Here is a 16412-nt window from a genome sequence, read left to right as displayed (position 1 = left end):
TAACAAATGAAACAAAGGCACCAACAATCAAACAACGAGCAGTTCAATGGATGCACAACCTTTGTTTGGGCTGGTGTTGGAGATAGTCTGAGGATCCATGCTTGTATTATGTCTGTATACCTCAATGCATACGATTTAAAGTCATGTGTCAGACATATGGCTTAATGAAGGTAAAGCTCTGGTACCCCAGCCGGACTTCAGCAGTGACAACCCACGTCAAGAATACTGCAATAGTGATTTCAGTCATGACATCTGATTCCAGACTTAGGCAGGTATTGCTTACTATATGAAGTAGGTGTTCAGCATGTAATGGGTGAACACCTATTTTTGGGCGACAGCTGACAGGACCTTGAAGCCCAAGAAGCCAGTCTTCAAAGCCGAGCTTGATATGGAGAAACCAAGCCTCAGACCAGATTCCCACAGTGTGTGTTACTGTACCATGTAAGACAGTATCCCAGATGTCAGATGATGAAAATCTGATCTAGAACTGCCCCATTGGTTCTACAGGTGTGAAATAATTCTTACAGTCTTCTCAATCCTGACTAGCAAGTTAAGCTGAACTCTTGGGGGTTCATAGGCAAGTACTAGGCTATCGGCCCAAGGGCCTATGTAAGCCTAGCCAGCAAGGTTCCATAGCTTATGCCACCCAAGAAAGTTATTTTCTTGTGCCACTGTTGAGCAGAGACACAGAAGTGATCCCCGGGGTGTACTTCTTATTTCCCATCCACTCATCAAGATTTTTCTTGGAGTGCTAATGAAGAACTTTGCTTGACATAGATGGGTAGCTTGTTCCAGAGTACAGGAAGTCTCTGTGACAGGAATCTATCCCTCCAGCGTGTCCTGTTTATTGTGATGACAAGGTTTAGGTCCCTAGAGCATGTAGCTCGGAGGGATTGGGATTTCTTTAAGTGTAGCATGTCCAACAGCTCTGAGTTTGACATAGCTTTATATGTTAGGCAGAGATCACCTCGGGGTAGGCAATATGCTACGGAGTAAAGCTGGAGTTTTTGAGGCGGTCAGTGTAGGGCATTTGTTTGAGGCCAGTAATCCTCTTTGTGAGGTACTTCTGTGGCCTTTCCAGCTGCTGCAGATGTGTTGTGAGGTACATTCCAAAAGGGGCGTTGTAGGTCTAATGAGTGCCGAGTAGAGTGGAACAATGACCTCTTTTTCCTGGATGAGGACCCTTTTATGATGAGGTGTGCCAGGTAGAAGGACTTCCTGACTACTGTGGTGATGTAACTATCAAAGGAGAGACTACTGTCCACCTGGGTGGTGGCTATCTTGCCCTTGCTACCATCACTAAGCCTACATCAGAAGGTTCAAAGGGCCATTCCATTAAAGAAAGCAAGAGCTGACTGGGAAACTCAGCTGCAAACCTGGCACACCCAATCTCTCCAGGCGATTGCCCAGGATGCACTTTTCAGAGACCTGTTGATGTTCATCTGAGATTGACTTGGGGTTCATCAATGCTTCTCCTGGACACAGCAGGAATGAGGTGCAACTGATGTTCAGCTTCTGACTTGTTTACTTTCTCATGTTGAATCTGCATCAGTGGTGGATCTCATGAGGGATGCTCCTGCCTATGTTGGCCACCATGAAAAGCTGCCATCTATACAGAACTGGGGCATAGTTTATCCTTCTCCCTTCTTTGTCTTCAGATGACAGGGCTAAAGCTCTGACACTTAAGTTTCATTATATCTCCCAACCCAAGCAATAGAGGCCGTGCCACTGCATGTCCTGGCTCATTATCTGGCAACTGCAAGAACACTATAGCATCAAATGTCAACTTTTTAAGATCATTTTTCAGATCCCTATGCCTACCAATTTCTGAGCCAGTGTCACAAGTCCATTCATTCCCAACTTAAAAACTGAAACAACGGACTAAGCCGATGAAAAGTACAGTTTTGTACCTACCATAAATGTAGATGTCCGATAGGTATGCATCTGCAGTCATCACATATGGGTTGTCCTGCCTCAGGCAGCCCTTCGGTCGGCCGGATTCCAAAGTCTGGGTCTGGCCTCGGCTGATGTCGCACTTTCCCCGACGTCAGAGCGTCTGGGGTATAAAAGCATCAGCCGACGCCATCTTCCTCAGTTTTTCTTGCCCCAGATGCAAGGTGCCCTCTATGAAGGCTAAATTTGGATAAATGCAATAAAATTCCAAACATTTGCAAAAAATATATACATGTATATACAAACAAATACACCATAATAGATTCCCCCAGGTAGCTAACAGAGGGGTAAGCACCCTAGGAATACCACAGAGGGGAAGGAGGGAGGGTAAACCTGACTGCAGATGCATACCTATCGGACATCTACATTTATGGTAGGTACAAAACTGTACTATGTCCTTCAAGGATGCATCTGCAGTCATCACATATGGGTAGAATACCATAGCCAATCTGGGGGTGGAGGTACTAAGTAAAAGATGGTGTAGTTAAGATACCCTGCAGGACTGCCGTAGCAAAACCTGCTCTGGATCTGGAGTATAAAGGTAAATTGTAATGCTTGGAAAATGTATGCACGGAGCTCCATGTAGCAGCTTCTAAAATGTCTTTGGTAGCCACCCCTCTTAGGAAGGCTGTGGTGATGGCTGTGGCTCTCGTGGAATGAGGTCTAATGTTAGCTGGCACAGTTTTTCCATGAAAGGAGTAACAAAAACAAATGCAATTTCCTATCCATTTTGAAATTGTCTGTTTGGAAATTGCTTTTCCTTGTACCCCAGCAGCATATGCTACAAACAACTGGTCAGTCTTTCTGTAACTTTTAGCTCTGTCCAAGTAGTAGTGCAGTTGTCTGTGTATGTCCAGGGTGTGCAGAAGTCTCTCCCCTTTATTTTGTGGTTGTGGGAAGAAAGTAGGCAAGTGAACAGCTTGGTTCAAAGATACCCTGGATGCCACCTTTGGCATGAATGTAGGATTGGTCCTCAAAGAAACTCTGTCCTGATGAAAGACAAGAAATGATTGCACTGCCAATTAAAGCTTGTAGCTCAGACACTCTTCTTGCTGAGGTTATGGCCAGAAGGAAGGCAGTTTTCCAAGACAAAAACTGTAGATCTGCCGATGCTGCTGGTTCAAAGGGAGGAAGTGTTAGTTTTTCCAACACGAAATTCAGGTCCCATGTAGGTAGAGGTGGTTTCCTTGGAGGATTAATGTTTTTGATTCCTCTTAGAAATTGTCTTAGGAGAGGATGAGAGAAGACAGGTGGATTAACATTGTATTCTGCTGAGATTGCTGAGGCATGCATCTTAATGGAAGAGTAAGACAGGCCATTGTGGAACAATTCTGCCAAATATTCCAGTATATGTGCCATGTTCATCACTGTCACATCTAGGCCCTTTGCTGTGTTCCAGGTGTGGAATCTTTTCCATTTAGCTGAATATGCCTTCCTTGTGGAAGGCCGGCAAGCTTCCATAATAATAGCCTTCACTCTCTGGGATAGGTTATCCTGAGGAGGAGTCATGGTATTCTCCAGGCAGTTAGCTGCAAGGTTTTCAGGTTGGAGTGCAGAGTCCTGAAATTGTGCTGCGTCAGTAGGAGTGAGTGCAGAGTCCTGAAATTGTGCTGCGTCAGTAGGAGTGGCCATAGGGGGAGAGGCCATGGTTTCGTCTGTGACATGCTCTTTAACAGTGGGTACCAGTGCTGTCTTGGCCAGTTTGGAGCTATCAGAATTACTCTGGGCTGCTCTGTCCTGATCTTCAGTAGTACCTTGGTCATTAATGGGAGAGGTGGGAAAGCATACACTGTTAGAGCTTTCCAGCTGAAAGAGAGAGCGTCCACTTTCCATGCTTGTGGGTGGTATGTCTTTGAGCAGAATTTCTTCAGTTGATGATTGAGGGGGGAAGCGAACAGATCTATTTCCGGCCTTCCCCAGGATTGTGTGATGAGTAAGAAGATGTCTGGGTGCAGCATCCATTCGTGTGCATCCATGGTAGTTCTGCTTAAGCTGTCTGCCAGTGTATTGTCTTTCCCTGGCATGAACTGGGACTGTAGCTGTATGTTGAGGTTCAAAGCAAGTTCCCATAGATTCATTGTCAGTCTGCAAAGAGGGTAGGAATGGGTGCCTCCTTGCTTGTTTATGTACCACATAACTGTGGTGTTGTCTGTCCTTATGAGCAGGTGGCCTTGCTGAAGGAAAGGTTTGAAGGCCTCGATTGCGTGTATCACTGCCAGCATTTCCTTTTGGTTTATGTGCATGCGCAGCTCTCTTTGTGACCATAGCCCTTTGATACATCTGCCCTCCATGTGTGCTCCCCAACCTTGGTCTGAAGCGTCCGTGGTGATGGTTTGGCTGGCTCTTGGCTTGCTGAAGGGCAACCCACTGTTCGACTGGCAGGCTTGAGCCCACCACAGAAATTCCTTTTGAAGGCAAGGAATGAGTGGGATCAAAGTTTCTAAGCTGTGACTGTGCTGTGTCCATAAACTTCTTAGGTACCATTGTAATTTTCTCATATGCAGTCTTGCTTACGGAATCAGAAGAATGCAAGATGCCATGTAACCCAGGGCCTGCAGGATTTTCCTTGCAGACAGCTGAGTTTGTCTTGTCAGATTCTGGAAGTAAACTGGTAGCTGCTTTTGTTTTTCTTCCGTGAGAAAGGCCATTTGGGTGGTTGTGTCTAGATCCGCACCCAGAAAAGTTATTCTTTGGGATGGAACCCATCTTGATTTGTGCTCTTGTCTGTAGTGAATTTAAAAAGTTTGAGTTTTTTGTCTTGGATTATGTTGAAAAGGGACTTTTTGTGGGAGATCTCAACAAATTAGAGCAAAAAGAAACATTGTGGCAGTTAATCTTAGGAGCAGATTCTCCACCAGGTCTGAATGAGGTTATAAATATGAAATGTTTTTTAGTATATAGGTAATGTTAAAACCATTCTTGTAAGTTACTATGATAGTATTTCATCATTTTTAAAGTACAAAGTACAAGTGTAGAGATATATTTTACTTTGTTCTATTAATTTTATGTTCCAAACATACATTTTAGTATAAGTTTTTTGTACACATGATGTACATTAGACAAACGATTTGTAGTTTGACTAGATTATCAGATGATTTATGCAGTTTAGATGTATCTTCATGTGACAAGAATGATAGGGTCACTAGTGACACTTATCCAGCATTCGCAACACGTGCCATGGGAGTGTGCAAGTGTGTAGGTGTGTGTGCATGTGTGTGCGCGCGCGTGTGTGTGTGTGTGTGTGTGTGTGTGTGTGTGTGTGTGTGGACATGTGTACACAAGCATGTATATATGTGTGTGTGTGTGTGTGTGTGTGTGTGAGTGTGAGTGTGAGTGTGTGAGTGTGAGTGTGTGTGTGTGAGTGTGTGTGTGTGTGTGAGTGTGTGTGTGTGTGTGTGTGTGTGAGTGTGTGTGAGTGTGTGTGTGAGTGTGAGTGTGTGTGTGAGTGTGTGTGTGTGTGAGTGTGTGTGTGTGTGTGTGAGTGTGTGTGTGTGAGTGTGTGTGTGTGTGTGTGAGTGTTTGTGTGTGTGTGTGTATTGGTGGGCACACGCGCACACAGTTTGTGGGATTCTCCTGTGTGTGTGGATGTAAATGTTTTGGTAAATTGACTTCTTTGTGTGTGTATTTATGAGAGTATTTTAATTGTATGTTTATTATTTGGCTCAGAGTGCACTCAAGGACGGAAGTGCATTTGCTTAAGAGTGCACATAATACACACAGAAAATGCAAATCGCTATGGCGATATTACATTAAATTTGATTCTAAAGTGACAGTATATGTGGAACATCAAACATTAAAGTCATAAGATTTGTTTCTTATAAGAAAAGTTTTAAGAAAACTGCTTACTAACATTAATACTACCTAGAATGTTTTATTTAAGAGAAAGTTTGTTATGATTGAATAATTAATAAGAATTAATTACATCAATTATGATATCACATCCTGTATTTGTTTTATAAAAGACTCGAGTTGGAGAGGGCTCGTGTCTTTTCTGAAGAAGTTCACATTGTAATTAAAAGTGGAAGAAAGCGCTAAACGTATTTGTGCCTTTATTGTGGCTATCACGCATTTCGCTATCTTTGTTTTATTAAGTTTATAAGTCCATTCATTCCCCTATCCCAGGAATGAGAGTAATCAGTGGTGCAGCCATCATACAAACAGTCATGAGGGGTGTTTCCGTTCTGGCCTTAACCTAACTCCTGATGGTTAACATGGGCACCCACATCAGCATGGGGCATCTTATTCCTTCTCCCTTGTGTGCACATTCTCCCACACACATCATGAGGGCTATCATCACTGGCTAACAATCACCAAACCTACATATCAATATCCTACAGGGCTTGGTATCTGACTACAGACTGGCTGACAAGGACCACCAAATCCCACTTCCATGACAAGCAAGCCAGTGGGTGTAAGTTGCTCACTCCCATCAATGCCTGCCTGTCTCCTTCAGTCCCAAGCCTCTAATCAAACTATAGTCACTAAGGTCACAGTTAGGGCTTCATCGTCCTATACCACAGAGCTGGGCTAATGTGGGATCTTCCATGGCAAACTTTTTAATTGAGATATAAACCAAGCACATGTCAGCAAATAACAGTAGCAAAGGGCAAGGGGCTAAGCTTATGCTCTACTAGCCAGAAAGGTTAGATGCACACTCTTAGTACAACAAACGCTGTAGTGTGCATCAAAAGAAGGCGGGCATGCACCTTCAAAATCCAGGAAAGAAATGTTGTCAAACTGGGGATATCAAGAAACAAAATATCATATTATCCACTAGAGAGAGCATCCAAAGTCATGATATTTTTTCTCTTTTGGTATTAGACATCCGTATGCCTCTCTCTTCTGTTATCCATCTTATTAAACAGGAGATCACATCAGCTGCAGCCCAAATATCTGTTTACTGTTTTTACCACAGGATTATAAAATCACTAATTTGTTGAATGTCAAACCCTGCTAGAGTGCTTCTAGCCTAAACACTACATATCAGCTTGTGTGTCTCATGAGTATCTGATGCTCAACGTAGGAAATGTAGCAAATGCTGACAGACTTTACATTTTGGTGGAAAGCACTGCTTACCGTGAATGTCATAGATCATTTACAATAGTCTTAGACTGTTTATAACATACGAAGTAAAGCTCTTCACTTTGTGTCATTATTATGCAACTTTATTTCGGTAATTTAACAAAATGCTTCATTACTTCTGTAACAGCACAGCTGCAGCCTCATAGTTTAGAAGTCTTGAGTTTAACAGTTTTCTGCTGACCACTTACATACAAAAGTCATCACAATATTCAAGTGGCATACAGCACTTCTCCAAAAAGCAATGATGCACTAAGCTCTTTCACTGCTGCCACTTGTATTGGTCTCTTTACATTCATGTTCAACCAGTATTTTCTGGTGCACATGTGAACAAATATATATATATTTATTTTTTTTAAAGAACAGAAATAACTCCACCTGTACTATGAATTTTCTTTGGCACATGATCCATCACATTTTGTTTGGAACAACTGGTCTCTTGCTTGTGACAGAAGCTGAAGTCTGTTGATCCCATCAAGCTGCTCAGAGTTCAGAATGTGGCGTTTCATTTTCTGCCTTTTCCACAGCACTACCTGCTGTATCATCAGGCTTTTTGTTGGCCCAAGCCACTTCATCAGCTAGCTGTTCCAGGGGCGGTCTGCCCATCACAAGGTTTCTCAAAGCAATTGAAGTCATCAGAAAACTGTTGAAAGATTTTTTTTGTACAAGACAAGAGGTTAGTTACGTAAGTTAAGATAATGTTCAAACTTTCTTAATGCATGCTAAATTGTTAATGTTTAAACAGTGTAGAAAATCTTTTTATCATGAAATGACCATCATCACATTTAATTTTCTGTTCCATCTTATGCAGCCTTTCGATGTCACTGTAACATTACTTGCTACAACAGATGGGCTTTATGATAAATGGATAAACACATCTAGATGACAATATTGCACAGTAGTTTCTGTGCTGTTGTTGCTAGCTGAATTATCCAAGTTCTTACAGTTGTGTTATCTTTGCTATCCGAGTTACTGACTGGTTACCTGCATTATCAGTTTGGCTGACTATCTACTTAAGTTCCTATAGTTTTTGGGCTATACCAGAATTTTTGTTATGTCAACAGCCAGGTTTTGATTATTTGACTAACTGAAATGTCAGACTGCACAGCATTGCTAATTAAGTGGTGGGACCAAAGTTACTGTAATAACTGTATTTACTAAACTTGAGTCACTGAGTCCTTCACCTAGCCCTGCATCTCGGGGTTTCACATTGTTTTAGTTCCTTATTTGGCTAGCCTGCTTGCACTTGACACACTGATGCAGTGTTGCAACCGTCTCACGCTTAATGATAACCCTTGACACCTAGTAAAAAAAACATACGAGACCATTTGTGACAAGTGTAAATACTTACTCAAGTGGGAAGCCAACCTCTCACCTTCTAACAATTATTGGTAAGCATTCTACCTGCACTGTGCAGCACTCGTATGCTGAGGTCACATAAGCACAATGCAAACAAACCTCAGCCACTTAAGACACAATATTATACCCACATCTGCATCCCCGCCCACCTCTATATGAAGGGTAATTAGTGCCGCAAGCTTATGGCCTACAGTCCACAAAGCATGCAGCTCCCAAACAAAGTCATAGTCATTAGTGACTCTATAGCCAGACATACATAATCTACTCTCACCAGGATGGAGAAGGAGCACGTTATAGTACCTTGCTTCTCAGGTGCCAGTTTGTGATATGACCATAACTCCACTCTAGGCATGAACATGATCTTGTGGTTGTCCATGTGAGAATGAATATTCGTAGGCACTCCTCTTTGGGAGGAGGAGGGTATGAAGACCGACATGATAGATCTCTTTACACATGTCTGAGACAGGGAAAAGACTAGTTAACGCAGTATTCTGCCATCGCTAGGAATAAGGCCACAACACAAAAACAAACTGGTACAATTATTGGTTGGGAGGAGATGGCTGAAAGGACAACTTTCTATGCCAGAAATGGAATGCACCTTCCCCACAGTGGTTTTTGCATACTTGCTAAAACTTTTGCAGCACCACAGTGCCTTTTTTGGCGAAATCCATCTCATGGACATACCTACTTTGCAAATTCTAGTTTGGCATACATCTAGACAGCACTGCTCAATTGCAGCATCTTAAACGAGAAAATGCCTGAATTTGAGGTCTTCCTGACCTTTGAGCACATTTATATTTGTATCACTCTTGAAACTTGGTTCCAATGATACCCTCTCATTCCATGCCAAATCCCACATGGCACCAACCTTGAGATCCTTGAGGTCATGATCACCCTTAAAATTAATCACCTTATGCTCATTAATTATAGGTTCCCTTCAATGTCTTCTGCCAGTAGTGACTTACACCTCAACTACTTGGAAGAAATGTTTATCAAACTCATTACACTGCATCTAGATGCATTCAGCTACCCTTCCATCAAATGTGGCAGCTATACAACCAATAAGTTCAAAGAGCATTTCCTAAATTTTGTAAATGCCAACCCCCTAGACCAGATCACACACCTTCCCACTAGAGGGGGTAAATCTTTTTGATTTTGTCTTCACCAATATGTCCACACACCCTCTCTGGTTAGGTTTGACCACAAGATTATCATCCCTCAAATCAGTTCTCCAATGAACACTAAGGCTTTTAGGGACTACTCCAAATCCCACCTCCTATTATTCTTGGATAACCTAGACAAATTTCAACGTGCCCAACCATGCCCAGGCAAATCCCTTACCCAATATGCTGCACTTGCCTCCAAATTCTACTCCAATCTGAACAGCTACATTGAGGTATCGGTTTCTGTACACCACAAACAAAAATACAATTAAACATTCAGAAATACACTCTTACATGGTAGAAATACCACATAAACTGTATAACAAAAAGGCTTATAGAAATTATCTTCCTCCACTTCAAAATACATAAACAATTTAAAACTACCCATGAAGTAAAAATGACCACTTCCACTAAAGACAAGCACAAAGCTTTTGTCAGCTATATCAGGAATCACAGAAATAACACTCAGCTCTGTTCTGAACTAATATGCAGTGCTCCACTTACTCAGATCCTGCTGTCACTGCAAAACATCCACTTTGACTAATTCAGAACAAATTTCAATCCCACTGATCTAACCCTTAAGTCCATTCCATTATCCACTTGTTACTCCCCCTAGTAATCTAACTCTTACAGTCAAATTCTACTACCTCTTTTTTATAGGTTCACAGGTAGGTACTAGGTTTATTGGCCCTAGGGCCTATATAAGCATAGCCAAACGGTACCCTAGCTTTTGCTACCCAAGAAAATTATTTTCCTGTGCCCCTGTCAAGCAGAGGCACAGAAGTGATCCCCGGGGTGAATTTCCTATCTCCCATCCAATCATCAAGATTTTTCTTGAAGAGTGCTAATGAGGAGCTTTGTTGGATACAGATAGGTAGTTTGATCAAAAACATCATTTTGAAGGGCCCATTCAAATCACCTGGCTTTCTCCAGGTAAGCACCAAATACAGCTTTGTTCAACACTTGCTTAACCTATTTAACTTCGATCATACTGGTTACCAACCAGAGGCTTTCTGAATTGCAATAGTGATTCCTCTACATAAGGGTGGCCACTGTGGGCTTAAGTTTACTGCAAAAAAAAAAACTTAAGTGCAGGTAACTGACAAGCAGGAATTTGCCACTTTATGCCATATCAAAGACGCCCCCTTAAAACTGACTCATTAATCCAAGATCTGCGTAATTCCATCAGCAATGAACTTATTTTTTGACCATCATGTCAAGTCATTCAGAAAATCCTTCAGCATGCACCTCTCTAAACCAGAAATGTTCTTGGTCAAAAATCTTTGATACCGTTCAAGTTGGACAAGATGCTTAAACTCACTAAATTACACTGATAGGTTAAACACCCCCTCACTACAGTGTGTCATACTGCTTCCTTTGTAGTGAGATCTTTACCTTTACCTGGCCTTCTGAGCTGTGAAAGACCTTAATCTCCTTGATCTTCCTAAACAAATATCAAATAGCACCACAAACACCAGCACCAAATATCTTTAGCCTCACCAACACAAACAGAACATGCTAGTGAGATTCTTAATCCAGGGAATCTCCTTATGGAATCAGCTTCCTCTACACACCAAGCAATGCAATAGTTTGAACATATTCAAAATTACTCATTCACCCCTGGCATACAAAATATGGCACTTCATCAGGTAGCATAACTCATGCAATTCTTCCAGAGTTTAAATGGCTGTACTTCTTTCTTACTTCTCAATGGTCTCCTAGATTACATACATAATATACTCTGAACCTAAGCAGTCAGCCATAATCCCACCATACATTTATGGCAGGAAGGAGAAGACATTAGCATGCATGAAATAAGCTAAGAGCATTTGATTTTTTTTTTTTTTTTGTGGTCTGCTGGTTTGCCAGTGGCTTTTCCACACAGTGAACACATTCATTCCTCCACTGGAATGAGAGACCTTGGTCTCATTTTTTTCCCCCAGTGGAGGCAAGAGTCAGGTGTTACAGAGCAGGCTAATCTGTATATCCTATCCCCACCACCTTGGTAGGCTATGAACATCGCTACAGCTGCCTCAGGAGCTGCATACATGCTTCCACTCATAAGCAGCCTCCCAGCCAAGTGGCACACCACTTGTAGAGTGACTATGCTAGGTGCCACATGCTGCAGGTGATAAGTCTGTCACAGATGGAGAGCAAAGCTGCCTCCCTGGGGTGCGCGAGCCTGTGTCACTCACTCCCCCCCCCCCCCGGTCCTAAAAGTGCATGTTCCATTAGTCAAACATGGGTGGTCTGAGGAGCAGTTAGGGCTTTATCCCTCTGCACCATGGGGCCAGGTACAATGATATACTCTGCAATACATTTAAAGTAGGGAATACAACTTAAGGCTTTCTCAGTACATACTTGTGGATGCAAACAGAAGACAGGTGGGTTGTGGCAGTCTTCCCAAGGGATACTATTATGCATTTCTTGGCACTGAGTTTTAGAGAGTGGCTCTGTCACAAGTTATTGGTCTGTGTTAGGCATTTTTGGAGGGTATTTTGTGTCTTTGGGGGATTCTCCAACTGAGCCTAGTTTGCAGTAGTCTACAGATTTGTCAGGCATAGGCCTTTGATGCTGGCCTTGACTTCAGAGGGAGTAGATGCCAAAAAGGAGCAGCCCCAGCACCAAACATTGAGGTACTTGGCTAATAACTGGCCTTTTTGTGGAGGTAGACTTCCCTATCCTAACATCGTGGGTCCTATCTTTGCACTAGCTGGCTATTCAGTGGGTGTCAGAGCTTTACACCCAGCCTTCAATGCCCAAGTGGGGTATTGTGTCAAATGCTTTGGCCAAGTCAATGGAAGTAGTACACTCCATTTTGCCCTTTTCCACTGTTTTGGTGAACTTTTCAAAGAAGTCAACCAAGTTGAGAAGGCATGACACGCCTTTGATGAAAACAAACTGAGTTGGTAGGGCTTTATAGAAAGGTGTCCCAAACCATCCAGTACTACTTTCAGAGCTATGGATGCTTTACCTCTTAGTGTAGCATGCCTGACTCCTGGTATGTCTATACATGCAATATAAAGCAACATTGGGTTGTGCCATCTCAGAACGTTTTTCCTTAGAAAAGAAGGACTATAGCCCTAGGAGTAAATATTAGCCAAGAGATAACAGACTGCTAAATTAGTAGATAGGTACTAACCTTATGAAAGTCTCTTGCTAATACTGACTTCTGGTGAATAACTTTATGAAAGTACAAAGTACACAGATCTTGTTTTCTAGGAGGAAGGCCCTGTGGAGGTTTGTGTCTAGGTATGCTCCAAGGAATGCAAGGTTCCTTGAAGGGGTCAGATTTGATGTCTTCAGGCCGACAGTGAGACCAGGTCCCTGAAGCAGCTCAAGGTGAAATCCAAAGCTATGCATAATCCCTCCATGGATTCTGCTTGGATGGGACAGTCATCCAGGTAAGGGCAGATATGGATGCCCTTTGTACTGAAAATATCAACTACTTGAGTCAGGCATTTGATAAAGACCCGGGGTGCAGTAGACAAGTCAAAGGTCAAGGAAGCAATTCAGTAATGCTCCCAACCTGCTGCAAATCTAAAGCAGTCTGTGGTGTTTGGATATTGTGATGTGAAGGTAGGCATCTTTCAGGGCTGGAGTAACCATGAGCACCTGCAATGGCACTAATGGTATCGGGCTTTGTAGAGTTAGCTCTTTGAACTCCGGAACAATGAAAAACTTGCTTAAGTGACAAAGTTAAAAATGGGTCTCCATGTGCCTTCCTTTCCTGGCACCAGATATAGGTCTTGAATAGAATCCTTGTCCTGCTTCCCCACAGGGGACTTTCTCTACGGTACTTGACTGCATTTCTCTTAAGGCAGTATATTTAATATATGACTGGCTTATGGAACAGAGAAATTCCTCTTCATCTTGGGAACATGACAGCCCAACCTGTAACCTTAGTGTAGGAAGCTCAGGATCCACAAGTCATGTGTGATGGTTTTGTTTATTATTTACAAAGAAAGACAAATGCCTGCAAACTCTCTATCTGATGTTATTAAAGAGACATTTGGAAAAGAAAGAGGAGAGTGTTAGGGTGAACTTAGGAAGGGGTAAGTGAGGAGGCAGCCCAGCTGAGTCAAGGCTGCTGTTACCAGCAGTCATGGCCCTGATGTACCCGGAGGCTCCCCCTCTGGTTTTGTTTGCTACTCTTTTCAGAATTTTTCCTTTTTTCTCCCCTTACCAAACTTATTTTTGTCTTCTTGGGTTATAATAGATTTTATTTGGTAGTTCCTGAATTTATGAGCTTCAGCCTGAAAAAGCTGTTTGACAGATTGCAGGACTCTACCCTTCTCCTGTAGTCTCTTATACATTCCTTCAGTAGGGGGTCCAAAGAGGATATCCTTATCCAAAGGTTGCTATTAAGGAGCTCCATCTTCATGTAGTTTGGAAGGGTCTCAAGTCCTCAAATAGGCATGTCAGCAGATAACAGACACTGTGGCTGCTGCCTTACATGATGCACCCAGAACACCATAGCTACATTACTGGAGTGCTTGGCCACCTAAGCAAATAGGAGATGCTTCCACTTTATGACCTGTTTCAGATACGCATCTTGTATCCACTGTGCCTTAGCCCTCATGCTCTCTGGCAGAGGATGCTGAAAGGTAAGAATTTGGGTTTGGCACGTCATGATTTTGAAAGACATGGTAGCAAATGTGTAAACCTTTTCCCCCAATCTGTCAAGTATCTTATTCTCCCCAATACTGGGAATAGGGTTCTTGGAAACTATAGAAACAAATTTCTGGATTCCAAACTGAATCATCTAGATGATCGTTGTAAATTAATTCATGGGAATCTAACTTTACAGAAAGGCAGTTAGGCTTCCTGGGGGCATGGGGAGGAAATCATGTTCCAAAGATGCACTGGTGGCACACATCTACCAGGACATCCATGACTGGAGGAACAGTGAGTGCTCTAGGGTCAGGCAGGTCGTTAAATCTTTATACCCGAGGTGGGTATTCAACCATTTCACTGCCTCTTACTGGAAAGCCTTCTTCCTTTAATGAAGGGTATCCCCAAAGGAGAAATCATATGGTAGAGAGGCAGACGATAAGGTGTCCTTAGTATAACAGACCCCTACACAGAAACTGGCAGTATCACACCCACATAAGCAAGTTCATCTGCTTCAGAGTTAGGAAACTAAATATTCCACAACAGGTTCTACCCTTCTCTTCTTAAAAGGGCTACAGACACCTCAGGAATTTCCAGTGTTTGCAATTTGGACTGAAGACAAGAAATCCTGAGCCATGTGGAAACGTCAGTAGAAGCCTGGGAAGTACAACAGATTGAAGCACTGTCCAATCTAGGTCGAGACAAGCTGGTTGATAATGGTTTGGTCTTTGGTGCTTTGTGCATCATCGCTTCAGATAAAACCATCATGGAGGCCTCAGGTCACAGGTGGGAGGACCAAGACCTCAATCTGATCACCAGGAACCTCCTAGCAGACAAATATTCCCCCTTTGGTAATCAGACTACAATCCTCTAACACTGATGGGGGGCTCAGTATTACCAGGTTCAGTAAACAATCTAGGACGTGTGAAACTCCAATGGCACGGTTGCCTACAAAGTAGTTGCACTAGAGGCCTAGATCAAGAGACTACAGAGGCAAGGGGCTGCCTCACAGCATCTGGGATCTCCAGTCCCTAGCAGACCAGAGTCATCCAGTGGGATGTTATTATTCTACTATACTTCCCAAGTTTCTTGACAGAATGTTTGTTTTTAGGTAGATGGTGCCAGATGGCCTTGTCTGATGCCATAGTTGCTTGGAACCTGGCACACGTCTCCTTTGCTAACTCTTCTCTGGGCTGAGGTAAAACAGAAAATGGAAGTCCTTGTGTGGAATAATTTGTTTTCCACAAGTGAACTATTGTCAACTTTAACAAAAGTCTGATTCTGAATTACTGTCCGATATTCGCTATAACAAAGCTCTGCAAGTATAAGAAAATGACCTAGGACGTACTTGTCTTGCTTCTAAAAGCAAGTCAACTGATGGACCATTGCTGCTGGTTAGCACATACAGCCTGCAAACTGCATGGCAAGAAAGATATCAAGAAGGAATCAGACAATGCACCTCTTATACCACTGATGCCCTTGTAAATTAGTGGGATTGAGTAAGCAAAGGCATGGTTAGAAGGTACAACTCTTGAAGTCAGGCCAGTTAGTTGGGTTAACTGGAGGCAGAAATCCCAAAAGTCAAGACTGCAATAGTGAGTATGAACATAGTGCAGTTCATAAATGTCTCAGCAGTGATGCTTCCTCCTCCTGCGACTCCCAGCATATCATAGCCAGATACAGAAGATGCAACGGGAGTTATTAGTACAGCTAGATATGATCACATTCCAGTCAGTCAGATCTTACTGGCTGTTAAAATCTCATTAGGAAGATATATAAGCAAAACATTAAGATCTTGCCCTGTGGGGCTACTCTTTTGAAGAGCTTTTTGTCCACAGGTGCTTGGTGTTTGCTTAACAAATATGATTTTCTATATTAAATTCCTGTATCTTGTTGTTTCATAATATTCTAATGGTTTGTAGAGGTGGTGTGTGTGTGTTTTGGATTATACTCTCTGGGCATCTCTTCCCCTGTATCCTATAAGATAATTTCTAATTGAATCTAATTAAGGTCAAACAAAACTAAACACAGGATTCACAACTAAAAGAAATGGAAACTACTCACTTATTTAAATACAGGTTGTTAAAATGAATCCTCAAGTTTTAGCATGCAGAAAAAAAGGCAGATTAACAGCTGGACAGCTGGCAGCAGACAAGAGCATTCACCTAGGCTCATGGGGGGAAGGGGTAACCAAATATCAGCTGTCCTTTAGAATTGGTATAAATTTCTCTTACAACAGGAGTG

At 42.5% G+C, this 16412-nt stretch overlaps 1 protein-coding gene across 1 annotated transcript in view; it reads right to left on the bottom strand.

Annotated features, from left to right (window-relative positions):
- Positions 1 to 7102: 7102 nt before the first annotated feature.
- Positions 7103 to 16412, bottom strand: part of GGCX (gamma-glutamyl carboxylase) — a 425060-nt gene continuing 415750 nt past the window's right edge. The window contains exon 13 of the mRNA XM_044084295.1: positions 7103 to 7675. Coding sequence (XP_043940230.1) covers positions 7516 to 7675 — 160 coding nt within the window. The 3' untranslated portion in view covers positions 7103 to 7515. The remainder of the gene's footprint in view (positions 7676 to 16412) is intronic.

The sequence above is a fragment of the Protopterus annectens genome, chromosome 9.part0, assembly GCF_019279795.1.
Source record: "Protopterus annectens isolate FY-2018-M chromosome 9.part0, PAN1.0, whole genome shotgun sequence".
Lineage (NCBI taxonomy): Eukaryota > Metazoa > Chordata > Ceratodontiformes > Protopteridae > Protopterus > Protopterus annectens.
This window is presented reverse-complemented; position numbering and strand designations above follow the sequence as displayed.